The sequence below is a fragment of the Meleagris gallopavo genome, chromosome 8, assembly GCF_905368555.1.
Source record: "Meleagris gallopavo chromosome 8, MGAL_WU_HG_1.1, whole genome shotgun sequence".
Classification (NCBI taxonomy): Eukaryota; Metazoa; Chordata; class Aves; order Galliformes; family Phasianidae; genus Meleagris; species Meleagris gallopavo.
In genome coordinates this window covers 14717707-14738610 of record NC_139411.1, presented here as the reverse complement: position 1 = coordinate 14738610, position 20904 = coordinate 14717707, and the positions used below count along the sequence as shown (strand labels likewise).

The 20904-nt window shown below is 39.0% G+C and overlaps 1 protein-coding gene across 4 annotated transcripts in view; it reads left to right on the top strand.

Annotated features, from left to right (window-relative positions):
- Positions 1-20904, top strand: part of ADK (adenosine kinase) — a 269976-nt gene that overhangs the window by 15082 nt on the left and 233990 nt on the right. For 2 of the 4 annotated variants that reach the window (XM_085229901.1, XM_085229902.1), the window contains exons 2-3: positions 9-83; positions 18279-18332. The exons of 1 other annotated variant lie outside the window; for it this stretch is intronic. In XM_085229901.1, the coding sequence (XP_085086027.1) occupies positions 9-83; positions 18279-18332 (129 nt within the window). The remainder of the gene's footprint in view (positions 1-8; positions 84-18278; positions 18333-20904) is intronic. One more of the 4 variants, XM_085229903.1, reaches the window with a different exon arrangement.

The window sequence follows — 20904 nt, the reverse complement described above, 5'->3', positions numbered from 1 at the left end:
TCTTACAGTGAAAATGTTCTGTTTGGAATGGGAAATCCTCTGCTTGATATATGTGCAGTTGTGGACAAGGACTTCCTTGACAAGTAAGTCTTGATTTCTTTTTTTTTTTTTTTTTCCTTAATGTCAGTTTTGTTTCCAGAATGATGTCTGTACACTAGCAGAGAACTAAATGCTGGTGTAATGCGAGCTTTATGCTGATCTTTGTGGGATTTTGGCCTTATGCTGAAATTGAATTTGATGTTGGAGCCATTTCTGTCATTTCAATATATGAGTCAAGAACAGGACCACTTCTTATCAGGTAGTCTGTTATTTAGCTTAAGCCTAGTTGCATTGCCATCTGTATAATCATATCACTAAATTGCTGTTTGTGTGTTCCTGGTGGCATTGGGTGTAGTCATTCTCTGATCACTTTATAGACATGGGGCTTTTCCAGAGCTATAAACTGTAGCTGCTGTGTTTAAATTCTTTATCATGGGCTCATTTTCTACTAGTTGCTGATACTTTGTGTATTCAGTTTTCAAATGATCAGTTAGTTGATTCATCTTTCAGAGTGCTCACCATTCTTCCTTTCTTTTTTAAATTACTATTTTTTCCTTCAGTCTTTCTTTTAGTTAGTAATGGGAATACTGAATCAAGAATCAACTTCTCATCACTCAATAAAGAACAGGTGCAACCTTCTTGTTTGTGAATGTGTATTGCCAGCCACAAATTTTTGGTACTAAGCTGTAGTAAAAATAATAATTTGTTTCTTCATTTGAGTTTTATTTAAAAGTGTTTAAGTGAGAGCCTAAATGTTATAACCTGAAAGCATTGGGCAAGAATTTTGAAACAAGAGTTTCAAAAATATCTGGAACTTTGAACTCTCAAGACATAGACTTGATTTCTGGAAAAAAAAAATTCTGATGTAATTGTTTGACTTAATATTTCAACTGAAATAACTTGAAAACCATTCTCTGAACATAACTACCCTACCTCCTCCAAACCAACTAATCATTAGAAATTGTCATCAAAGAGGTGAAGAGATCTATGTTGCTGCGGTGAAAACCTGTAACAGTATGTTGTGCTTTTTACTGGGCCTGATGTGCTATGCAGAATTTAACTGAATTTAGAACAAGTCTTACGTGTGCAAGTTTGAGTCCTGTCAGACCAGTCTAACTGTCTCCTGGAACGTCATATGCTTTGTGAGCACTTCTTTACTGCCAAAATGGCTCAGAGGAGTGTTGAATTATTTAAAGCAACAATTTCACTGAGGCCATGCAGATAGTCTGATACCTCTGCTAATAACCTGAAATCTGGGAAGCTTATCTGTACTCTTACATACGTGATTTTCCTTTTTGCTTCCCATTTGTGAGTGTTGTCCATGGATGAGTGTGTCTGCAGACAAGACTATTCCACGGCACGTTTTGACTTCATGTCTAACTACTTGAGGTACTTGCTGAAATGAGAATCAAATCCCATGCATCCCTCAGCCTGTGAGGGCACATAAAATAACAAGCCTAGCTGTACAACAAGCATTAGGATAAAGTTATTCAGATACTTCAGGGAGGTACAAGAACATAAATATTTTAGGACTGTGAAGTAGTTGACAGAAATTGTTGACCACAGCAGCCAGATCTCTGGCTCTGCGTGTCAAAGAAGGCATACATCCATCTCTAGATATATGGGTTAGCTCTTTGTCTCTTTGCAACCATCAGTCACTTCTGGAGCATCTCTTGCCTCTTCAAGTAGATGAGCTTTTTTAATAGGGCCATCAGTCCATCTGGATTCCGGCTCGAAAGTGTGCAGAGAGGCTGTTCCTGTTAGTTTATTCACTTCTTTTGTAAAAGCAGTCTTCTAAGATTGAGTCCTTTATTCTAAATAAATGTATTTAATGTTGCAAATTTAAACCATGTCTATTTTCAATGAAATGGGAGTATTAAAAATGAGTCCTTGCTAGCCAGATTAGTTTTGTAACTTCTATTTAGACAATGCAAATGGAAAACAGCATAAAATTGTGTAGGAAGTCTCAAATGGTCTTTCTCACAATATTTAAATTGCATACAATCCATTTTATTTATAAACTTGAAAATAAATATATCACAGCAGTCCTACCCCTGGCAGGTGAAAAACAGCTTGTACCATGTAGCACTGCTTTGAGGAAATGAGTGGTATTGAAGGGTTGGGGGGTATTTTTGCCTTGTAGCATAACCCTATCACTTTTCTTTAAAGACAGATTTTTGATTTAATCTTGGCTTGTCCTGAAGTATTTTCCTCTCTTGACAAGCCAGAAAGCATTAACTGTTTCCCAAACATTTTCTAAGAGAGGTGATCTTAGTTTGTGTCACGACAGAACTTCACCATACCAGACAGTTTTTCAGACCACATCAGCAGTCTGGCATAACTTCAGCCGCTGAATTTTGACCTCCATTTGGGAGTTGAGGTTTTTTGCTCTCACTTCTCCCTCTGGGGAAACATTCTTTTTGTCATTGCTAAGAATAGTCTTAGCAATGTTGATAGCACTACTGCAAGCAGGTGATACCCAAAACCACTTCAAATTCTGTTCACAGAGCTGGAGAACGGTCTTGAAGGAATTGTCCTTGTTTTGTTATTTTCTGAGTCTCAGCTTGGAAGAAATACTAGAAAAGTAGGGTTTTGTGTGTCCTTTTCAGTTGGATTAATTCAATAACATAACAGTTCCTTTTTTTCCTTCCTTTCTGAGACACAAATACTTGCTGAAAAAGCAACTTTTTCTAATGGGTAGGAGTGAAAAGATTAAAAAAAAAAAAAAAGAGATACTTTGTGGCTGAATTGCTCACTATAGGATTAATCTGTGAAAGTAACTTGGCTAACAGGTATTTATTAAAGCTTGCAGTGTAATTTGTTTACTAGATTTTACCTGTGATATTGAACAGCAAGAATTCCTTTACCTACTGAATCTGTAAAAGGCATTGAAGTATAACTTAGTAGAATTTACAGAGAGAGTGGTGAGGTGCTGGAACAAGCTGCCCAGAGAGGTTGTGGATGCCCCATCCCTGGAGGTGTTCAAGGCCAGATTGGATGGGGCCCTGGACAGCCTGGTCTAGTATTGAATGTGGAGGTTGGTGGCCCTGCATGTGGCGGGGGGGTTGGGGATTCATGATCCTTGAGGTCCCTTCCAACTCTGTGATTCTGTGTTTCTGTGATTTGATGTATGTTACATGGGCTGAAGCAAACAAAGAAATTGTAATTGATGTATAATGGCACTTTAAGACTCTCTTCCACAGAAACTCGGTACCTCTGACTCTTGGGATATTCCTGTGCCCTGCTGCTGGGATATGGCATTGTGTCATTGCTCCCTCAAGAAAGAGCAACACTGTGTCTTGTGCATTTACCTAATCCTAGTTGAAATATTTCAGCTGCAGAGTTCTGGTCATTGCTTGTCATCTTGGGTACACGTCCAGCAGCTGTAAAGCACGTGTTCACTGAAAGGACAAACCTGCTGTTGTCAAACACGTTGGTCTATGACTGCATGAATTATGGAAGCAGAATTAATCGTTAATGATAAACTCATGTTCACAGAATTGTTATCTAGTCGTGGGAATTCTAAGTAATGGAAAGCCTTTGGTCTACACTAATTAGCCAGTAGGAAGGTGAGGTAAATAATTGTAATTGACAACAGCTGTATAAGCATGTAAAGGTCTTTCAGCCTGTTCCATTACAAAGGAATGGAGATTCAGGAGAGATTATGGCATGTGCCATATTTATAACATCAGGGTTAAGAACACTTGTTTCTTTATTTCACTCTGGTTCCTGGACGCTCAACCAGATCCATGATCACATGGACTGGGATGTGTTTGCTAACCTTGATGCCCGGATTCCAATTTCCATTTTATTTGTCATCTCCATGCCAATTACTTAGTCAGCATCATAGTTCAGGATTACAAGCGGTAAGAATGCTGTTTGATTTGCTTATCAGTTGTCAAAGCAGCCAAGTCTTTTTCTGCTTGTGTGAGATATCTTTTCTTAAAACCAGGGTCTAGAGCAATCTTTACACAGTCTGTGTGTAGTGGAAATGCTGAGTCGTGGCCTGAAGCAGTGATTGAGCACCTGGTGGAAGACAGGGCCAACCCAGGGGAGCTCAGGTGCATGCGATGTTACTGAGTAACTAGAAGGAGTGGAACCAGGATCCACTTCTTCCCAGACCTCATGTAAGGGTTGGCAGTAGAGATTGAGGGTATTTCTCTGGAGATCCCTGTGTAGTTGAGGACTTCTGAAGGCAAGCAGATTTTTTCCTGTGTTTCTTTGTGTATGGCTGTTGCACTTGAGCAAGTCCTCACTTACTGCAACCTAGGACCTTGCTGCTCTGCTGTCATTGCTGTGCTTTCCATTGTGTTAAAACATTACCCCATCATTGGTGCTCAGTAAAGATCTGTAGTTTTTTCAGAGCTTTCTTAGACTGCATCATCTGCTGTTTCGTTCTCTTCCCTGCTTTCTCTGTGACACTGTAAGTACAGAAGGAACACTGCATAAATCAGGAAATGGATTTAAGCTAATTTTTACTCTATTGAAAAACAGCTTTGAAGAAGAGTGGAAAAATGTATAGGATCTTTGAAGTACTTATGTTTTGCTGTGTTGATAGCTAATGTATGAAAAGAGGCCTTCATTGACGTGAGGGAAGAAATGCAATCGTTGATCTGTAACTTCCCAAGTACAATATGGATCTCCTGCAGTGGGCTGCCAGTTATCTGCAGCACTGGAAGTGATTGGGTCATCACAGAAGAAACCAAAATTCATGATCACTCTCTGCCTTTCCACAGTGACCATGTACTGCTGCATGATCACAGATCAGTTAAGTACAATGTTTTACTAATCGAGCAATGTTAGTATCTGGTAGTACTTCAGCCTTCTTGTTTCTTACAACGCTTGGTGTGATGGAAGTAAGGATTTGTTTATTTGAACATTTTCTCACCTGTGTGGGTTTTAGGTTTATAAATTGGGAAAAAGCTTTGACAGCTACTTCAAGAAAAACATCTGCTTACTTGCACTGAAATGAAGGTTGGTCTGTTTAGCTTTTCCCAAAAACATGTGCTGGAGTGAGCTTAAAGAAGAACTAAGAAAGGCAAGGGTCAGTTCTGTGCTAGGTCACAAGATCAGAGAATGCACAAGCCTACAGACTTCAGTGAAAAGAAACAAAACCAAAACACAACTGTAAGCCTTTTCACCTTCATTAATGTGTTTAGCTTGACTTGGAGTACCTCATCAACCCTTTAGAACATCTTAGCAGATTTTTGTATTGCTTTTAATCAGAGATAATCTTATCTGTCTGTGTAATGCTAAATGTATGAAGAATACCTAGTGTAAACTTGAAAAACATACTGTCCCTGAAAACTTACTTTAAGATTGTTTTCTATAATGTTTTATTGTTTCAGAAATCTTAGTGAAGTATCACTACTAAAAATGGCTGGATTGCGTTGACTCATTTGGTAGAGAAGCTGAACAGCAGAGGATTTTATTATTACCTTGTGGTTTGAGTTACCTCTGTAGAACCCAATTTAGCTTATCTCAAGGTCTGAACCTAAATTGTTGTTGATACTGCTGAACTAAATTGCATCATCTGACTGCTGTTAAATTAAAAAAAAAGTTCAGCGTTTGCTTACAAAAACTGAAGGTAATGATGGTTGTCTTTAGAAAGCCCTCTTAGAACTGACATGCCAATAAATTTGGTAGATTGCTTGACAGCATAATTAGAGCTTTCTACAAGCCTGATAATTTTTCCTAGTGCATTTTGTTAAATGTGTAGTTTTAACGAGTGGAAGATTTTAGCTAAGCTCCATTTAGGAAAGGCTACATGAAAAACTTTACCTATGCAGGGACGGAATTCTGCATGAGGAATTGTGACATTTCCGTGGTACCACGCTGAGGTTGGGCAATGCTTCTAGAAGAGGTTGTAATTACTTATGGGCCTTCAAGAGCTTGTAATTACTTACATTATTTTAAATCGGATGTAGCACATTCATGAATATGAAATGTTCCCCTTCTCATCTTCTCTATTTTTCATGTATCAAGGGTTTTCACTTTTAGGTATATTTGCTTATTTATTGCTCCATTATTTCTTTTTAGTTTTTTTTTTTTTCTTTCTTTTTTCAGACAATTGTGATTTAATTTTGTTTCAATAGAATATATCTAGCTACTGGACTAATTGCTTTCTTGAGAATGACTTTGGGACATGTGAGTGAGTGACACATGTGCAGCTTTTCTATATTTTTCCTTCCCTCCCAAATAAGAACTTGTTGAACAAAAATTTGGGAGTTGCATGGCACAGCAAAGGATGAAATACTGCAATTCTAACTGGAGTCCCACTTGCCTCATTGGAATGTAACCTAGGAGAAATGGCAAACAAAGAGCTAGAGGTAGAAGAGCTCCGTGAATTAATTTGCTTTGTTTTTAACTAAGCAATAATGTTAAGGGAAAAGAGCCTTGCAGAAGAGTTGTTTGAAGAAAAAGATGAGCTTCTTAGGGGGAACTGGCAGCATTCTAAAATTAGGTGGTACATTTTCTTCTTTAGAAGTGCTGTTTGTAATTTTTATTGGAGGGAAAAATGTAATTTGCTTATCATGCAATCATGAGACTGGTTTTTTATTTAGACTACTGTAGATAAAAGTCATTGTTGATATTCTGAGTATCACTGCAGATAGTCGTATTTTATTATTCTGTAATTCAGAATATAATGTTGTTTACTATTCCCATTGAATAGAAAACTAGTGTTGCCAAACATCTTATAAGAGTAGAGCTCTCTTCTGTTCATTCTAGTAATGCAGTGGAAGTTCGATAATTCATGAATTGAAAAGTAGGAAAATGTAGTTAAAGATGAGCAATTATTTGTCACAATCTGGGTGTTTTGTTTTATTATTATTATTTAATGTAGAAGAAATTGATTTATGATGAAAGTGTCAAAAAAGGGAGAGGTATTTTTTAATGATAGCAGTTTTCAAAAGGTTGACACTCCATACGGTCAATAAAACCTTAGAATTTACTTAAAACTGTTGATTTTAATGCATTTTGCTATTTGTTTGATTGTGCTTTGTTCAGGCAACATGCAACCTCAGTAGCTTTTCTTCCCTGCTGGGCGTGTGTATCCATCCTTGAAATTAAATATGTTTAACGTGTGTTTTTTTTTTTTCTTAGTGACTTAATACTTGATGAGGCTATTCCCAAGCAGTGTATGAATACCACATCAGTGTTACTCTAACCTGTGTTCTGAGGTGCTTGCGCGGCTGCTGTTGTGGTGCTCCAGGCTTGCCCTGCTCCTCTGCGGAGCTGGTCCTGTGGTCTCTGCCATAGCCAGAGGGAGAGGGTGGAGGCAGCCAGAGCGCCTCTTAATTACTGGTGTTCTTGTTTTTCTGTAGTCAAGAGCTGAAGAAGGGCAAACCTATGGTTTGAATCTTATTTTACTTTGTTTTTGGAGGGGTAGAACTCTGAATATTCTAAGCTACTGGAGAAAGACCAAGTCTGTGTTGTGGATGCGAGGTCATGAATCCTGAAGTTCCACAGTAAGTTCAGAGTAAACGTGGAGCTGGGGACAAAGATCCTTCATTTCACAGACCGTTGGCGCTCCTTTTTTACTAGTGAAATGGAATATCTCACTGAGGTGTTATGCTTTCTTATTTTTTAATCACTATAAAGGGGTTCATTCATGAGCTCTCCAGTTGCTGTTGTAGATATTTGTTGTGTGTCATAACAATGCGTGCCAAACCCCATAAAACAATGCTGTATCTTTCAGCACAACTTGATAATTGCACTCAGAAAATCCACATTTTTGCATGTTGCATGAATTGATTTTTAACATGCAAATGACAGTGTTTTCCAGTTCTACTTTGAACTTGTGGTTTAATGTCTTATGAAGACTAGGCAGCTATGGCTGGAGAATTTGGTGTGATTGTTTTTTCAGATTGTTCCAGTGATTTGTTTTTCCCCTTGTCCTGAAATGACAGCAGTGCAATAATCTGAGGTGCAAGTGAATCTGTATCAAGTGAATGATTACGTGAAGTTAGAGAAGCTCTTGGGATCTCTTGATTGGGTTTATCATAGAGAGTGAGGGGGGGAAAAAAGAGGCTGAAGACCACCTCAAAATTTGCTCATTCTTTCCTGGTTGCCGCAACTCCATTTTTTTTGCAAGAGTGCATTCCAGCTTTCTGTTGAACCCTCATAATTCTTTGTAATTCTTTCCATGATTTTGTTCTGTGCTACCCTATTAGAGAACAGCAGAACACAACTGTTGGTTGATGTGCATAAGGTGAAGTATATCCTAAGTTGTCAGTGAAGTTTCAATGTCTGTAGTATTTCTTAGTAATTAAAAAAACTGCAGGTTGTTGGAAATCATTTATTTTTGGAAACTATGAGCTTGAAATAATATATTTTCATTGATTGAGAGGGATTAAAGCTATTCTTATAACGTGTGCAAAATCTGACTCCTTTCTTGAGCAATTACTGTGTTAGGGGTATGTCTGACACACGTGAGCCGAAGCAATCTTCATGCGGAGTTGTGTCAGCAGTTTGCGATTTTTAAATACAGAATTAATTATAAGGTAAGTTGCTTTTTTGTCTGAAAGCACCAACTACATGTTCCCATTTTAGCCAAAAGCATGTGATGCGTAGCTGTCTTCTATTTAAAAGTAGGTCAGTTCAATTTAGATATATAGACTGGGGTAAAAAATAATAATAAAAGAACCCCGGTACTTTAGGAGGATAATTTGAATTTCAAATTTCTGTTAACTGAGAATTAGAAATGTTCAAACAAGTTTTTCTGTGGATGGCCCCATGTTATACTGTTCTGCAGCTGAAGCAGGAGGCTCCTTCAGGCTGTGCGTTCAGGCAGGAACTGTCCACATGCCTTGGTTCTTTTTTTTCTCTCCGCCGGATCCTTGGATGTCTGGGCTTGATGTTGTGGCTACCACAGTGGGTAAGGAGTTAAGATGCAAAGCACAGTGGTAGTGGCTAGAGGCTAAAGGGAAAAACAGTTCTTCCCAGAATCAGTAATTGCTGTTCTTGGAATCCGTGATCCTCCCATGGTAGCAGACCAAAATGTTTCTGTCAAGAGATCTTCCCTTAGTCTCTATTTTGGCATTGCTTCTGCATCCTTTATAATGAAATGAAGATTTTTTTTTTTGGTGCAGTAAAGGAAGAAAAACCTGCCACTTATATACTACACTCATATACTACTTTTTTTTCTTTTTTTTTCCAGTCAAGCTTGTACTGTAAGTGGCTTGCTAGGTTCTTTACTGTTTACCCTAGTCAGTGTTAAAATAGTTTTTGGAAAAGGTGAAGTAAAGGACATGAGCTACCTGCCAGCTGTATGGTTAAGCTTCTGTACGCTGAGCTGTCCTCTATCAGGTGAGCAGGTGCAGAGACAGGCCATGGAGAAGACCTTGCTGTTGGGCAGGGCAAAGGCTCACTGAGTTTGCAGTGGTAAGAAATGGCTTTTGCCTAGCCCGACTGGTAGAAACAGACATCCATATAGTTAGGTAACAGTCAAAGAACAGATTGTATCTTAATCTATCTTTGAATAATAAAATACAAAAAAAACCCTTATATGTAAGAGTCACCATTCTAGTTTCTAAATGAAATTATTAAAACTGAAGTATGATATACCAGTCTGGCTGTGTCATTGTGAGTAATAAACGAGGTGAATTCTTAGTGTTTTAAAGACAAAAAGACATTTAACAGAAACAAAGATTTGATACAACCTCTGTACTTTATCCTCCTTCAGAAGAATTCTGTTGCTTAAAAGCGATATTTTGGGCTGACTTATTGATTTGAGCTTTTTACTGGACAATGGTTGTCTTCTGTCTTACTGATTTTTATTGATGGGACATTTGTTTCTTTGTACTAAAAATGCTGAACTACTTGTGGTTAGGAATATTCCATTTTTTCCTTCTAGAGGTAGAGATGCAACAGATGTAGTGGGGGCACAAAGTTGTAGTTGAGTTATGAAATGCATTGTTTGAAACTCAAAGTAGTTGTTTGATATTTATGACAGTGTAGCATTGACTTCCTTTGTTAGTTTGAAGTACTGACCTGCATTTCACTGCAGATGCGTGGAGTCTGATGAACTTCAAACTGATACTTAATGCACATTGCTTAACAAATGTACCTTCTCACTGGGAAAAAAATAAAATGAAAATGATGGTATGATTTTTTTTTCCCCCCCCCCCCCCCCCAAGTGTGAAGGAGTTCACTTGAGCTTGCAGTATATTCGTATAGGACATGCAATGAGTTTTTATCTAGAAGAAACCGTTACAGTAGTCCACGGATACGGGAGAGTCTCAGAGCCATAGCCACTGTCATACTACTGCTTTCTCCTAATGATACCCCTAATGATTTCACTCGGTGGTGACGCACTGGAACAGGTTGCCCAAGGAGGTTGTGGACACCCCATCCCTGGAGGCATTGAAGCCCAGGCTGGATGTGGCTCTGGCAGCCTGGTCTGGTGGTTGGTGACCCTGCACATAGCAGGGGGTTGAAACTAGGTGATCATTGTGTTCTTTTCAACCCAGGCCATTCTATTATTTGTTATAATCTCCTTGTGAGAAGAACAGTTCTGCAGCAGCAAGGTATTTGGGGAATTTTAGTCCTAGTGCTGCCAGGATCTGCCATAGAACTGTTAGAAATTGGTTCAAACAATCCATTTTAAAGTGATAATGAGTACTTGTGGCTAACTTGGAAGAGAACGGGAACCCGCAGGTTGTTATCATTTATGCGTATTACTTTTGTTAATTTTTGCAGGATTTCATGGAAGTCAAGTTTTAATGCAAATTTGTGAAAACTAATTTGAGCTTATACTAAAAAATATTCATCTACAAACCAATGTTTATTTTTGGTTGGAAAAAAGTCCGTCTGGAAAGGCTGGGTTGTCAGAACAAGAATAATGGAGAAGGCTGACAGGACTGAAATATGGTTTAGTTATTAAACGCTCAAAGATAATATTAAGAGAATATACTGAAGAGCTCAGTCTATAGGCAGAGTAGTGTGTACTTCTTCATGAGTTTAAGTGATTTATTTCTTAATGTATCACTGAAGGTCAAATAAATGTAATTTCTGCTACTGTAATGAGTATCTGAACATCCAGAGCAACAACCTCAGGAGAAAATGGATAAAGGGTGATGATAGCTATTGAAAAGGAATCGCTGAGGTGCTCGTGGTCAGATAGTTCTGAAATTATTACTGCCAAAGTAGACAGTGGGAGTGTTTAGAGGTCTTAAATTCTTAGCTCACTGTTTTATAGTTAAGAAACCTGTTTTGACAAGGTCCCTGCTATGCGGTTAAGCCCAAAGTGATAGGGTTGACCCTACTAAATGATCACAGTATTCTGCGTTCTGCTGATTAACAGGCTTTGAACTTTCCTGGCTTTCTTAATCCCTTTTAATCATTTAAACCTATTATTGTTTTGACTTCAATTTCAAAAGCCCTTTAAGTGTGTCTTACAATATTAATAGCTGATTAAAGTCCTGATTTCCAAACATACTGTCAATGGGGGAGGGGGAGCTCAAGTTTACTGCACTGAATAATTTAGAAGCAGCTACCAAGAAAAACTTTTGATGGAGAGGGGATGAGTTTGGGGAGAAGAAAAAAAAAAAAAAAAAAAAAAAACACAAAGGAAAAGGCATCAGAAAAAATGTGTAATAACTTTTAATGTTGAAAATAGTGCTCACATCCATGTACGAAATGTGGAAATAAAATGCTTTGTAACTGTATTGCAGTGCAGTGATTTTATTTATTTTTCACCTAGAGTTTAGCAGTGCAATTTTTAATTATGATATTGATGTTTAAATCTATCTTTCATTTTCCTGAGTAGCATCATGGCAAAGAAATAAAATCTTTCTGATAGTATTTTTAGGATCTCTTTCACCCGGAAATTCCAAAAGCTTTTTTTCTGAAAAACAGATGTTTATGTAGGATGTGATGCAGCTGAACAGAACTCCAGTCATGCAAGTACACAGGAACTGGGAAAAACTGGTGTTGGAAAAATAAGAGCACCAGGAACTCTTCTGTGGCTTCTCCAAGGTGTGACTTTGTTTTGTGAGCACTGATGTTTCTATTCCAATAGCAATATTTAAAGTCTGGAAAATTCTGTAAATGTTATGGCCAAGATCTGTGGCTTGAGTTGCACGTAAACTCATCTTGAAGGTGCTTTAGTTTTGTTACGCAGTGTATTTGGCTGCCAGCATAATGCTGCATGCTGTTTTCCCTAGCTGGTGTTGATTCCATGCTCTTGGTAATGATGGGAAAGCATTCATTTTCCTCGGTCTTGAGGCAGAAGTATCTTCACTTCCACTGATGCTATTTTTTGTCTTTCCCATTCTCAGTAGCGTGTGCTTTTCTCCTATCTAGATTTCTTCTTCCTAATTTAAACATTTTAGCTGCATCTTCCATTTGAAAATGGAAAGGGACAAAATGCAAGCAGTTACTGAGGCTTACCACTGACCGTGTTGTCCTTCTGCTGTTTTGTTCTTGGTTGTTTTGTCTGTTTGCTCTGTCTGATTTCTCTTTTAAATAATGTGGTTTCTTGATGTATCCAACGTTTGACGTTAGGTGGAAGCTCATGGGGACTTGGCTGCAGATTGTGGCATCTGATATCCTCCCCGCAGGTTGCGGCTCTGTGGGACATGCTTTGTCCCTGCCTGCGTTTTTCTTTTTATTTAGCTACTTGACTCTGCAGCTGTCTGTTCTTTGAAGTTACTGTGTGAATGGTTCATCTCGCTGTCTGGTGTGTTGTCACTGCATATCCCTGTTTGCTGTCATCTGTGGGTTTCGGCAGCACTCACTGCATGCAGCTCAGGTCGCTCCTATGCTCACACTAATGCACAGTGAAGGTTGTTGAGATGTGTGTTCTCTCTCATCCCTAATGCTTCACTAAAGGAATGTCTGTCAAGTCTTTTACGGCATTTTCTCTTTTGTTAGTGTAAGTGGGCTGTTGCCAAACTTAGTTTTTCTGGAAGCAAGTTTTCTTTGGAATTGTGTTGCTATCATACAAACTCTCTTTAATCTTTTGGTTTCTCAAGGAAGTGTTTCTGATCTTGTATTTTGTTTGGCAAGAAGGCAAGTGTCTATTCAGTAAGGATACTTTCTAAAATTGTACAACCTGTATCAGGTCATCGTAGAGTAACAGTAACCAGATGTTGCAAAAGTCTGTGTTGAAGGGGTGCGTGGTCTGCAGTCAGCTTGAGGCCGGGAAGAGCATGTGAAAAGCTAGATGGGAGAAGCTGCACAGATGCAAAATGAGATGAGAGAAACTGTGGGGAAATGGGAAGCATGGTGCCTTTCAGATAATGAAGCTGGGAGAAGATAGCAAAACAACAGAGGAATATACAGGGAAGGAATGAAAAAGCAAATGTATTGCACTACTGGGGGAAAGAAAAACAGTGCAAGTCAGGCAGGAGGCAATGACTTTGAGGATATGAATCAAAGCCCATTATTGGGGTGGTTTATGGAGAAAAATGATGTCTTAAAATAAATATTTGGAGTAGGTGTGTGTGCGAGTTACAGAGAACTTTAATTTTGGTTTAGCTGTTTGTGTCTGATTCGTGATGCATTTGGCTGCTGAATATCTGTGTAAGGCATAGTCTGGGTTGTGGGTTTTTGTTTTCAGCTTGATTTAGAAAAGGCACGGCCCTAAAATCCGGGTTAGCAACTTTAATGTAACAGTCCTGACAGATTAAAGTCTTGCTCCCAGTTTGTAGACATGAAAATACATCTGGGCTAATCAGCAGCATTAAGGCTATGTTAGGCTGTAATAAAACTTGTAATAAACCGCAACCTTGTCAAAAATGGAGAAAAATTGCCATGGTGCAAGTAGCATTCAGCTACTGGAAAAGCAGTTGGCTTACTGTCTTTTTATCTGTCTGCAGCTCCCATCAGAAGAAATAGAGCTAGCAGTGAGGGCATCATTACTCATTCAGTTGAAAGATTGCAGATGGGAATAAAACAAGCAAACCTTCCATCCCCATCCCCCCATAGCTCACATCAGCTAGAGATGTTCTGGGAGTTTGGGCCAGATCTGTGCATTGGCCTCTAAGTGCTCAGGGGTTGATCATGGCAGCAGGCTCACACGTGGCTGCGCTTCTGACCTGTGATCTCGTGGGGTGCACTGGTGGTGTTGGACAGGAGTGCTCATGTGGTCTGAAAAAGGGCCCATGAGTGCTGGGGTCCTGCTGGCTGCTTGGCCTAGTTTGAGAAGATTAATAATTAAGAAAAACCACCAGAAGAAGGGCTGCATTTCTTTTTTTAGAAAAGCGAAAGGAGCCTTAACATCATTTGAAAGCTGAAGCGACATAACTGCTGAATCACTGTTATGGAAGTGCACTCTGACTAATCTTAGGTACAAGAAGACTATACTGAAGTCCTTAAGATTTCTTAATGGCTTTGTTGAAAAATGAGAAAGAAATGCTTCCACGGAGCTCTGCTGCAAAAGGCTGCTTCTTTTATTAATGAAGCAGAGCCTAATACAGCATCAGCTCTAAATCTGTCATGTCCACTTAGTACACCCAGGAGGCCTCAGCAGTACTAACTGGACAAGAAAAATCACACTCTTGCCTTTTCATTTTTTTTCTGTCAAGTTCAAAGAACATGTCAGAAATGTACCTGCTCATCCCTTCCGTTTTTAATATATCTGGGAGAGAGTGAAAACAATAACTGCAGCAGGGTGTGTTGGGTGTAAGGTGCTTATGAGAGAGCAGAGCCTGAGCTCGTGTAAAGGGGAGCCAGGTAGGAGCTGTGTACTGTTGATGCTTTTTCTTTATCAGACAAGGCAGAAGGATGGCTGTGAAGCCATACGTTTGTTCAGAGCTTCTCAGGGTGCTTTACTGTTTTTGCATTGCTGAAAATAAGTGCTCTTCTTACAACTGACTACTCCCATTGGCATTTAATGTGAAAATATCTTTTTATCTCTAGCTTTTTGGGAAATATTCAGGAGAGCAGTACTTGGATACGTGTGTCTGCACAGCTTGGTGCACCTCCTTTTTTCTGGGCACTCTGTGTGATGGAGATGTGTGCCTGACTCTTCTGGCCTAAGCAGCAGTGTTTGTCTGTGCTGGTTTGTCACCCTGAACTCTGCAATTTGGAGCAGATTTGAGCTTGGTATTCACTTGATGTGTCCATATTTAGTATAGGCTGTTTTTCTTTCTTATTTGGTTAAGACTTTGTTAAATTGGGTGGTGCCTTAAGGGCATTTTTGCTGAATTAAAAACATTTTTGTCAAACTGCTGACTATGCTCCAATTGCATTAGTTTCTATTCCTGTTGTATTAGGGGAAATGTGAAAAAGAAGGAAAAAAAAAAAGTGTTATAGGATTACCATTTCAGAAGAATCTCTTAAGTGCACAGCTCAAAGTCAGTGCTGAGCTTGCAGGTTCTAGAGTGCTTTAAAAGAATGAAAAGCAGACATTTAATAAGTAACTACTGTAAATACTGAAACTGAGATGATTATGCTGTATGTGAATGCCAGCAAAGTCACATGCATGCGAAAGTAGGAATCCATTCTGATAATGGGAAAAATATTAAGAGATTTGGGAAAGCTTGGTGTGTGGAAGGTGCAAAAATATTTGATAATTTCATACGATTATTTCAAGCTTCTTTCACTGAGATATGTCCTGCTTGGGACAATGGGAAGTATTCCAATCACCTCATTTGGCAGGCTGATTTGGACAGCTTGAATCACCCCTGCTGTGGTCTAACAACAGAGAGATGCTGTTCCAGAGGATCACTTAAGCTGGGTCTGTGTGTCTTGATGAAATTTCGAGGGAGTAGTTTGCTCATTTTTTACTTTTTCCTGGGAAGTTCAATGCGTAAACGTGCTTTTTTGTAAGCACGTTGGGAAGAATTTTGTTTAAAAAGAAGAAAATCAATTATCATGATAGTGTAAGAGGATGTGAAACTTGTAGTTTAAACTGAGACTAGGAGATGGATGATAGATTACTGATCAGTGGAGTATTTTTTTGTATATTTTCTTGTATTATTTGCAGACGAGCTGCTTGTGATCATAACAGGGTATTTTGGAGTGACGTTAGTTTGTGTGAGAAATTATGGAACTTAAACCAAGAATGTTCAGTAATTCCGTAAGGAACTGAGTTTCAGGGGAGAGCTGATGTCTTCACCAGGTGGTAAGGCTGTCACTCAGGTGGCAGCGCAGCCAGCTGCAGAGCTCACAGGCTGGGCTGTGCCTATCTGGTGGGGCATCTGAAGTGCTGTGGGGAAGCAGGCAGCTGTGCAGGGCGATAGCTGCTGCAGCTGGGGCTCTTCCTGTCCCCTGTGTGGCTGCGCAGCTGCCCACCAGAAGCAGGTGGCTGGAATGTTGGCTCTCTCTGAGGAGATCAGATGGTTGTAAAGGATGCAGTGAAGAGTTCAGAAGAGCTGTTTTTGAAACATGTTGAAGTTTGTTTGATATCTTTTCTGCCTTGTGAAATTTTAAGTTGTCTCTTCAGCTGTTTTGCCCAATTTTGCAGCGTATTTGCTTTTATTCCACTTCCTAGCTTAATAGTAGGCACATAAATGTAAAATACCTGTGCAGTGTGTTGTTCTGATTGCTTGAAATGTGCTGCATTATTTAGAATTTTCAAATGATGTGTCTGTAAGAGGTAATCGAAAACATACAGGTAAGGTTCTCCAGGGGAACTGGAGCAGTGGGTCCTTTCTGCACTACTCACCAGAGCCCCAGCTCCCTGTGGTGTTGGTGGTGGGCCCTGGACATGGTTCTTTGGCTTCTGACTGGTACTCGTTCAGAAACTATCCTGGTAGCTTTTTTCTTTTCTGATATCTTACTATTTGCTATCAATAAAATGCTTAAAACATGACAAATGGATGTGCTCAGAGGGGTGTTGCAGCATTAGGAGGAAGACTGGTAAATGGCTATAACCTCGTTCATTAATGAACAAAGGGCCTGGCACCGATCACTAAGGAAAACGTGGATGTGGAAGTAAATCTAACATCACAACAGTTAAAATTGTTGGCATAAGGAGTGACTTAGTGATACGCTGTAAAGAAGGCTTGCAGTTAAACTAAATGCCCCAAATCTGTTATCGAACTGCATTAGTGTGGTGTTTTCAGTCAAATGCAAACTCTGTATTTAGAAGGAGAAGGTGGATGGAGCCTGCTATGTCCCAGTAAGGAGCGACTCCACAAAGGGTTTAGGTTTAGCAACAGCATAAAGAAATGGATGTAAGTCAGCATGGTGCTATGGGAAGTAAGTGAAAGCAGTCTCTGGAAATGTGAACAGGAAAAATGGGTCAGTTAGCCAGTGTCTGGTATGTCTGAATGCAGCTCTGGTGAGCTTGAGAATGTGGCTGGGGTTGATGCTTGCATTTTAAATGGATGCTGAAAAAAACAGTTTCAAAGAATATTATCTGGAAATGATAGAAGGAATGCAGGATGTTTTAGTGGCTTATTTGAAACAACATTCAATGTGCAAGGTAGCTTGATTGTCATTAGTGACCAGAATCTTTACTAAGGAGTGATTTATGGCTCTGCACCTGACTGCAGAAAGGGACAAAAATGGGGCAAAGTGACAGTGAGGAGCTCTTGGAGTCTGAAGGGTGAGCAGTTACTGCTTGCAGATTTACCCGGAACGTTCCTTACTTCTAGCTGCTTCCATCCCAGAGGGCTGTCCAAGGAAGTAAACCAACCAAACAAAAAAGCAATAGCAAACAACAGCTAGATCTGTGGAATAGTTTGAGATGGCAAAAGAAATGTTTGGAGGCAAAGCACCATAGAGGTCACTTTTGAAAGGTTTTCTGCAGTGAGTGACAATGCAGCCTGCAGCAGGAGCAGCAGCACTCACTGCTCCCTGGACCTGCAGTGTATGCAGCCCGCTTCTGGGGCTGCCTGCCAGCTTGAGCTAGCAACCACGGCTGCTTTCAGGCTCTGACTTGTTGCACAGGTTTCCTATGTGAGCTGCAGAAACTGTCCTCATAGTGGCCTGTTGACGTAATTATTTCTTTAACTACGAAGAAGTCTTTGGTGTAATACTTGTATTTAGTAAAAGGGGAAGCACTCAGATTTTGAGATCTATTTATGATTTTGATGTCAAGTGCAGTAATTTTTGATACGTGGGAAATCAGTGTCTGGTCTAATTCAAAGCTGGGTATAAAAAATTAATTGCGGTGGCTTATAAAGATCTAACATCTTCTTTTAAAAACTTCGTTGCTGCCTTGCAATATCAGAGCTACCCAAATCAACAAATATTACATAGTTCAATTTACTGTAGTATAAAACTATGCTTTAAAGTTATTATTTCAAATGAATTAACTGTTCTATGTTGTTTGTTTCCTCAAGGTATGGGCTGAAACCAAATGACCAAATTCTGGCGGAGGAGAAGCACAAGGAACTGTAAGCCCTCTATGGTGATATATGCGCATGCTATATGTATTTCTTTCCCTGTATACATTCATACGTAGATTTTAAAGCAAAAATCATGTATTTTCAGAAATAACTTTTGATCTTCATTATTGCGTGCTGTAGATTAAATAATGTTTCTGAAAACCAGACAGTTATTTTGTTAAAATGCTGAACAAATGTATTCATTCGTGAAAAATTCTCCTAATTGCAGTTGATGCACCTGCAGTTTAACTGTCTGTGTTCATCCCAGTTTGTCTGTGGTATGGAAGTGATTATGCTGATAGTTGTTGCTTTTGTGCAGTTTGTCAAGAGCTGCCATAGCCAGAAAAGCTTTAAGTTCAGATTCCAATTTTAGGTCATCTTCTGTGTTCAGACAAAATAACCCTTACTTTTCTTTTGCACACTGTGTATTAAAATATCAAATTTTCTCATGTGAGTTAGAAGCAGATGCTGTGCACTATGTCAAAGTTTTTAGGTGTATATTTGGAAATGTGAAGTAAAAACACCAGTACATACTGTCTGTATTACCAAGATCTTGGGTGGCTTCTGATGTTTTTATGCCTGCATTTTGGAAACCTTTCTCTTTACCCCTTTATGATACATTCTAAAGCAAAAATTCAAGTTCTTTCAGTTACTAACTTGTGAGATGTATATATGCCTTGGAAATGGAGGGAGACTTATCAGAGGTTGATATGCTTGATGTGCTGCTCTCTCTAATAACTGGTCTGTTCAGCCAGAGTCCATTATTAAGTGAGACGAAGTATTCACTAAGCAGAAGATGGCGTGGTTGGAACATTCTTGCTCTTTGTGACCTGCAGGCTTAGATGTACAAACAAGTCAATATTGCAAGCCTTCTGTTTCAGAATTTAGATAAATTATCTTGCTCTTAATACTCTTCCCAGTATGAAATAGTAACATGCCAGTAGTAACAATAACTATCACTAGCTGAAGAGCTATCCTCAGTGCACGAGGCCCAGACTGGCTGCATCTTTCACTCAGTGTTCTCCCTGAACTGCCTGAAGAGCTTAGTATTCGAATGTCTTCTTTGCTATCTCTTAAATCCGTATTATGTAACTATATATTTTTTGAAGATAGTTCATATGAAAGACTGTAGAAAATGCTTTACTTGTCAGTCCTTACGTAACTTTATTTATTCAGTGTTTTTTCTGTAATGACTAGTGGAATATTTGTATAAAAGTCCTATCTTCTGAATAAGATGGAGTTATTTAGGTTGCTTTCACATTTCTTTCCCTTAGGATAAAGACAGTGAGGGATTTGTTCCCTTTTGTTTGCATGTAGATATAAAAAAAAATATATATATATATCTTTTTTTTAACTTCTAGCCCTTGCACATAGTTGTTTATTTCTGTTATTACATTACCATTATTTTGCATTATTTCATAGTAATCTCAAAACGGGTAAGTAGTTTATCCGTATGTAAGGTGAACTAGATATCTTGAATTAGGATCTATAGCTGTCAGATTTTTCCATGCTAAAAGTTTGCATGTTCCTCAGTGAGATCATAGGTTTCAGGCAGTAAAAAATGCATTCTGGTAATGAAGATTTAATTCCTTTGGGGAAAGAAACAATGTGTGCTAAAAGCGTTCGTGATGGAATTACTGGCCAAATATAATCTCCATGTTCTTTCTGCGGATAGAAAAAGACGTTTAACTTATATTTGTACATCATGGTAATGTACCTGTGTTAAAACTGCTAGAGCTCCTGGCAAGAGATGGGCAACAGCAGTTGCCTTTGATCTATAGATTAGATAGGTTTTATGCACTCTGGTAATAGGGCGTTGGAGGAAAGAGTGGTTATGATTAAGTAAGCTAGACTGTTTCTGCCTACTGCAAGTGTAGAAAGTTCTAGCATGTTCACGGGTTAAGCAAAAGTTAAATGACATTTGGGTCTGTGTTTTGGACAGTACAAGTTGTACTGTGTACGCAAGTTTTATTTGCACAATAGATACTGATTAAACAATGTTTTGATGTGCAATATTTCATTTGAAGTAGTTGAAGCATACTGAAATCCTGTCTGATCTCTTGAAGTATGTTGCCTGTTACTTAACTGCATCTTCTTAAATGAAGGGTTGAACTCTTTTCATTAAATAAAGAAAACTCAGTAAAGCCACAGTTTTACACGAGTCAGCTGAAAGAGATCCTTTCTTCAGCTTCTCATTGTTATCTCTACAGTTTCTCTTAAGATGATTTATGTGCTGTGGATTATGATGAAAGAGTTGGAACGAGCTTTTGCTGTGAACCTTGTCGTTGTCTTGAATGTCACTGGATACTTGACCAGGGAAAAAATTCTAGTAGGTCAGTGTCATGTCAGGACAGACATGGGGAGTTCTTCTGACACACTTTGTGCTGTTCTTTCTGGACTATGTTCCTCACCATACAGTTAGCAGTTGACAGAGTTGGACCTCAGAGCACTTTCAGTCCTTCGATTGCCTTGTTTGACTTACAGATTATTTGTTAAATACTTAGCTGTCCTTTTCTGTAATTTAGATAGATACTTTTCAATAAAAAGAAATTCCAGTCCTGGGGAGCAGGTTCAGGATAAT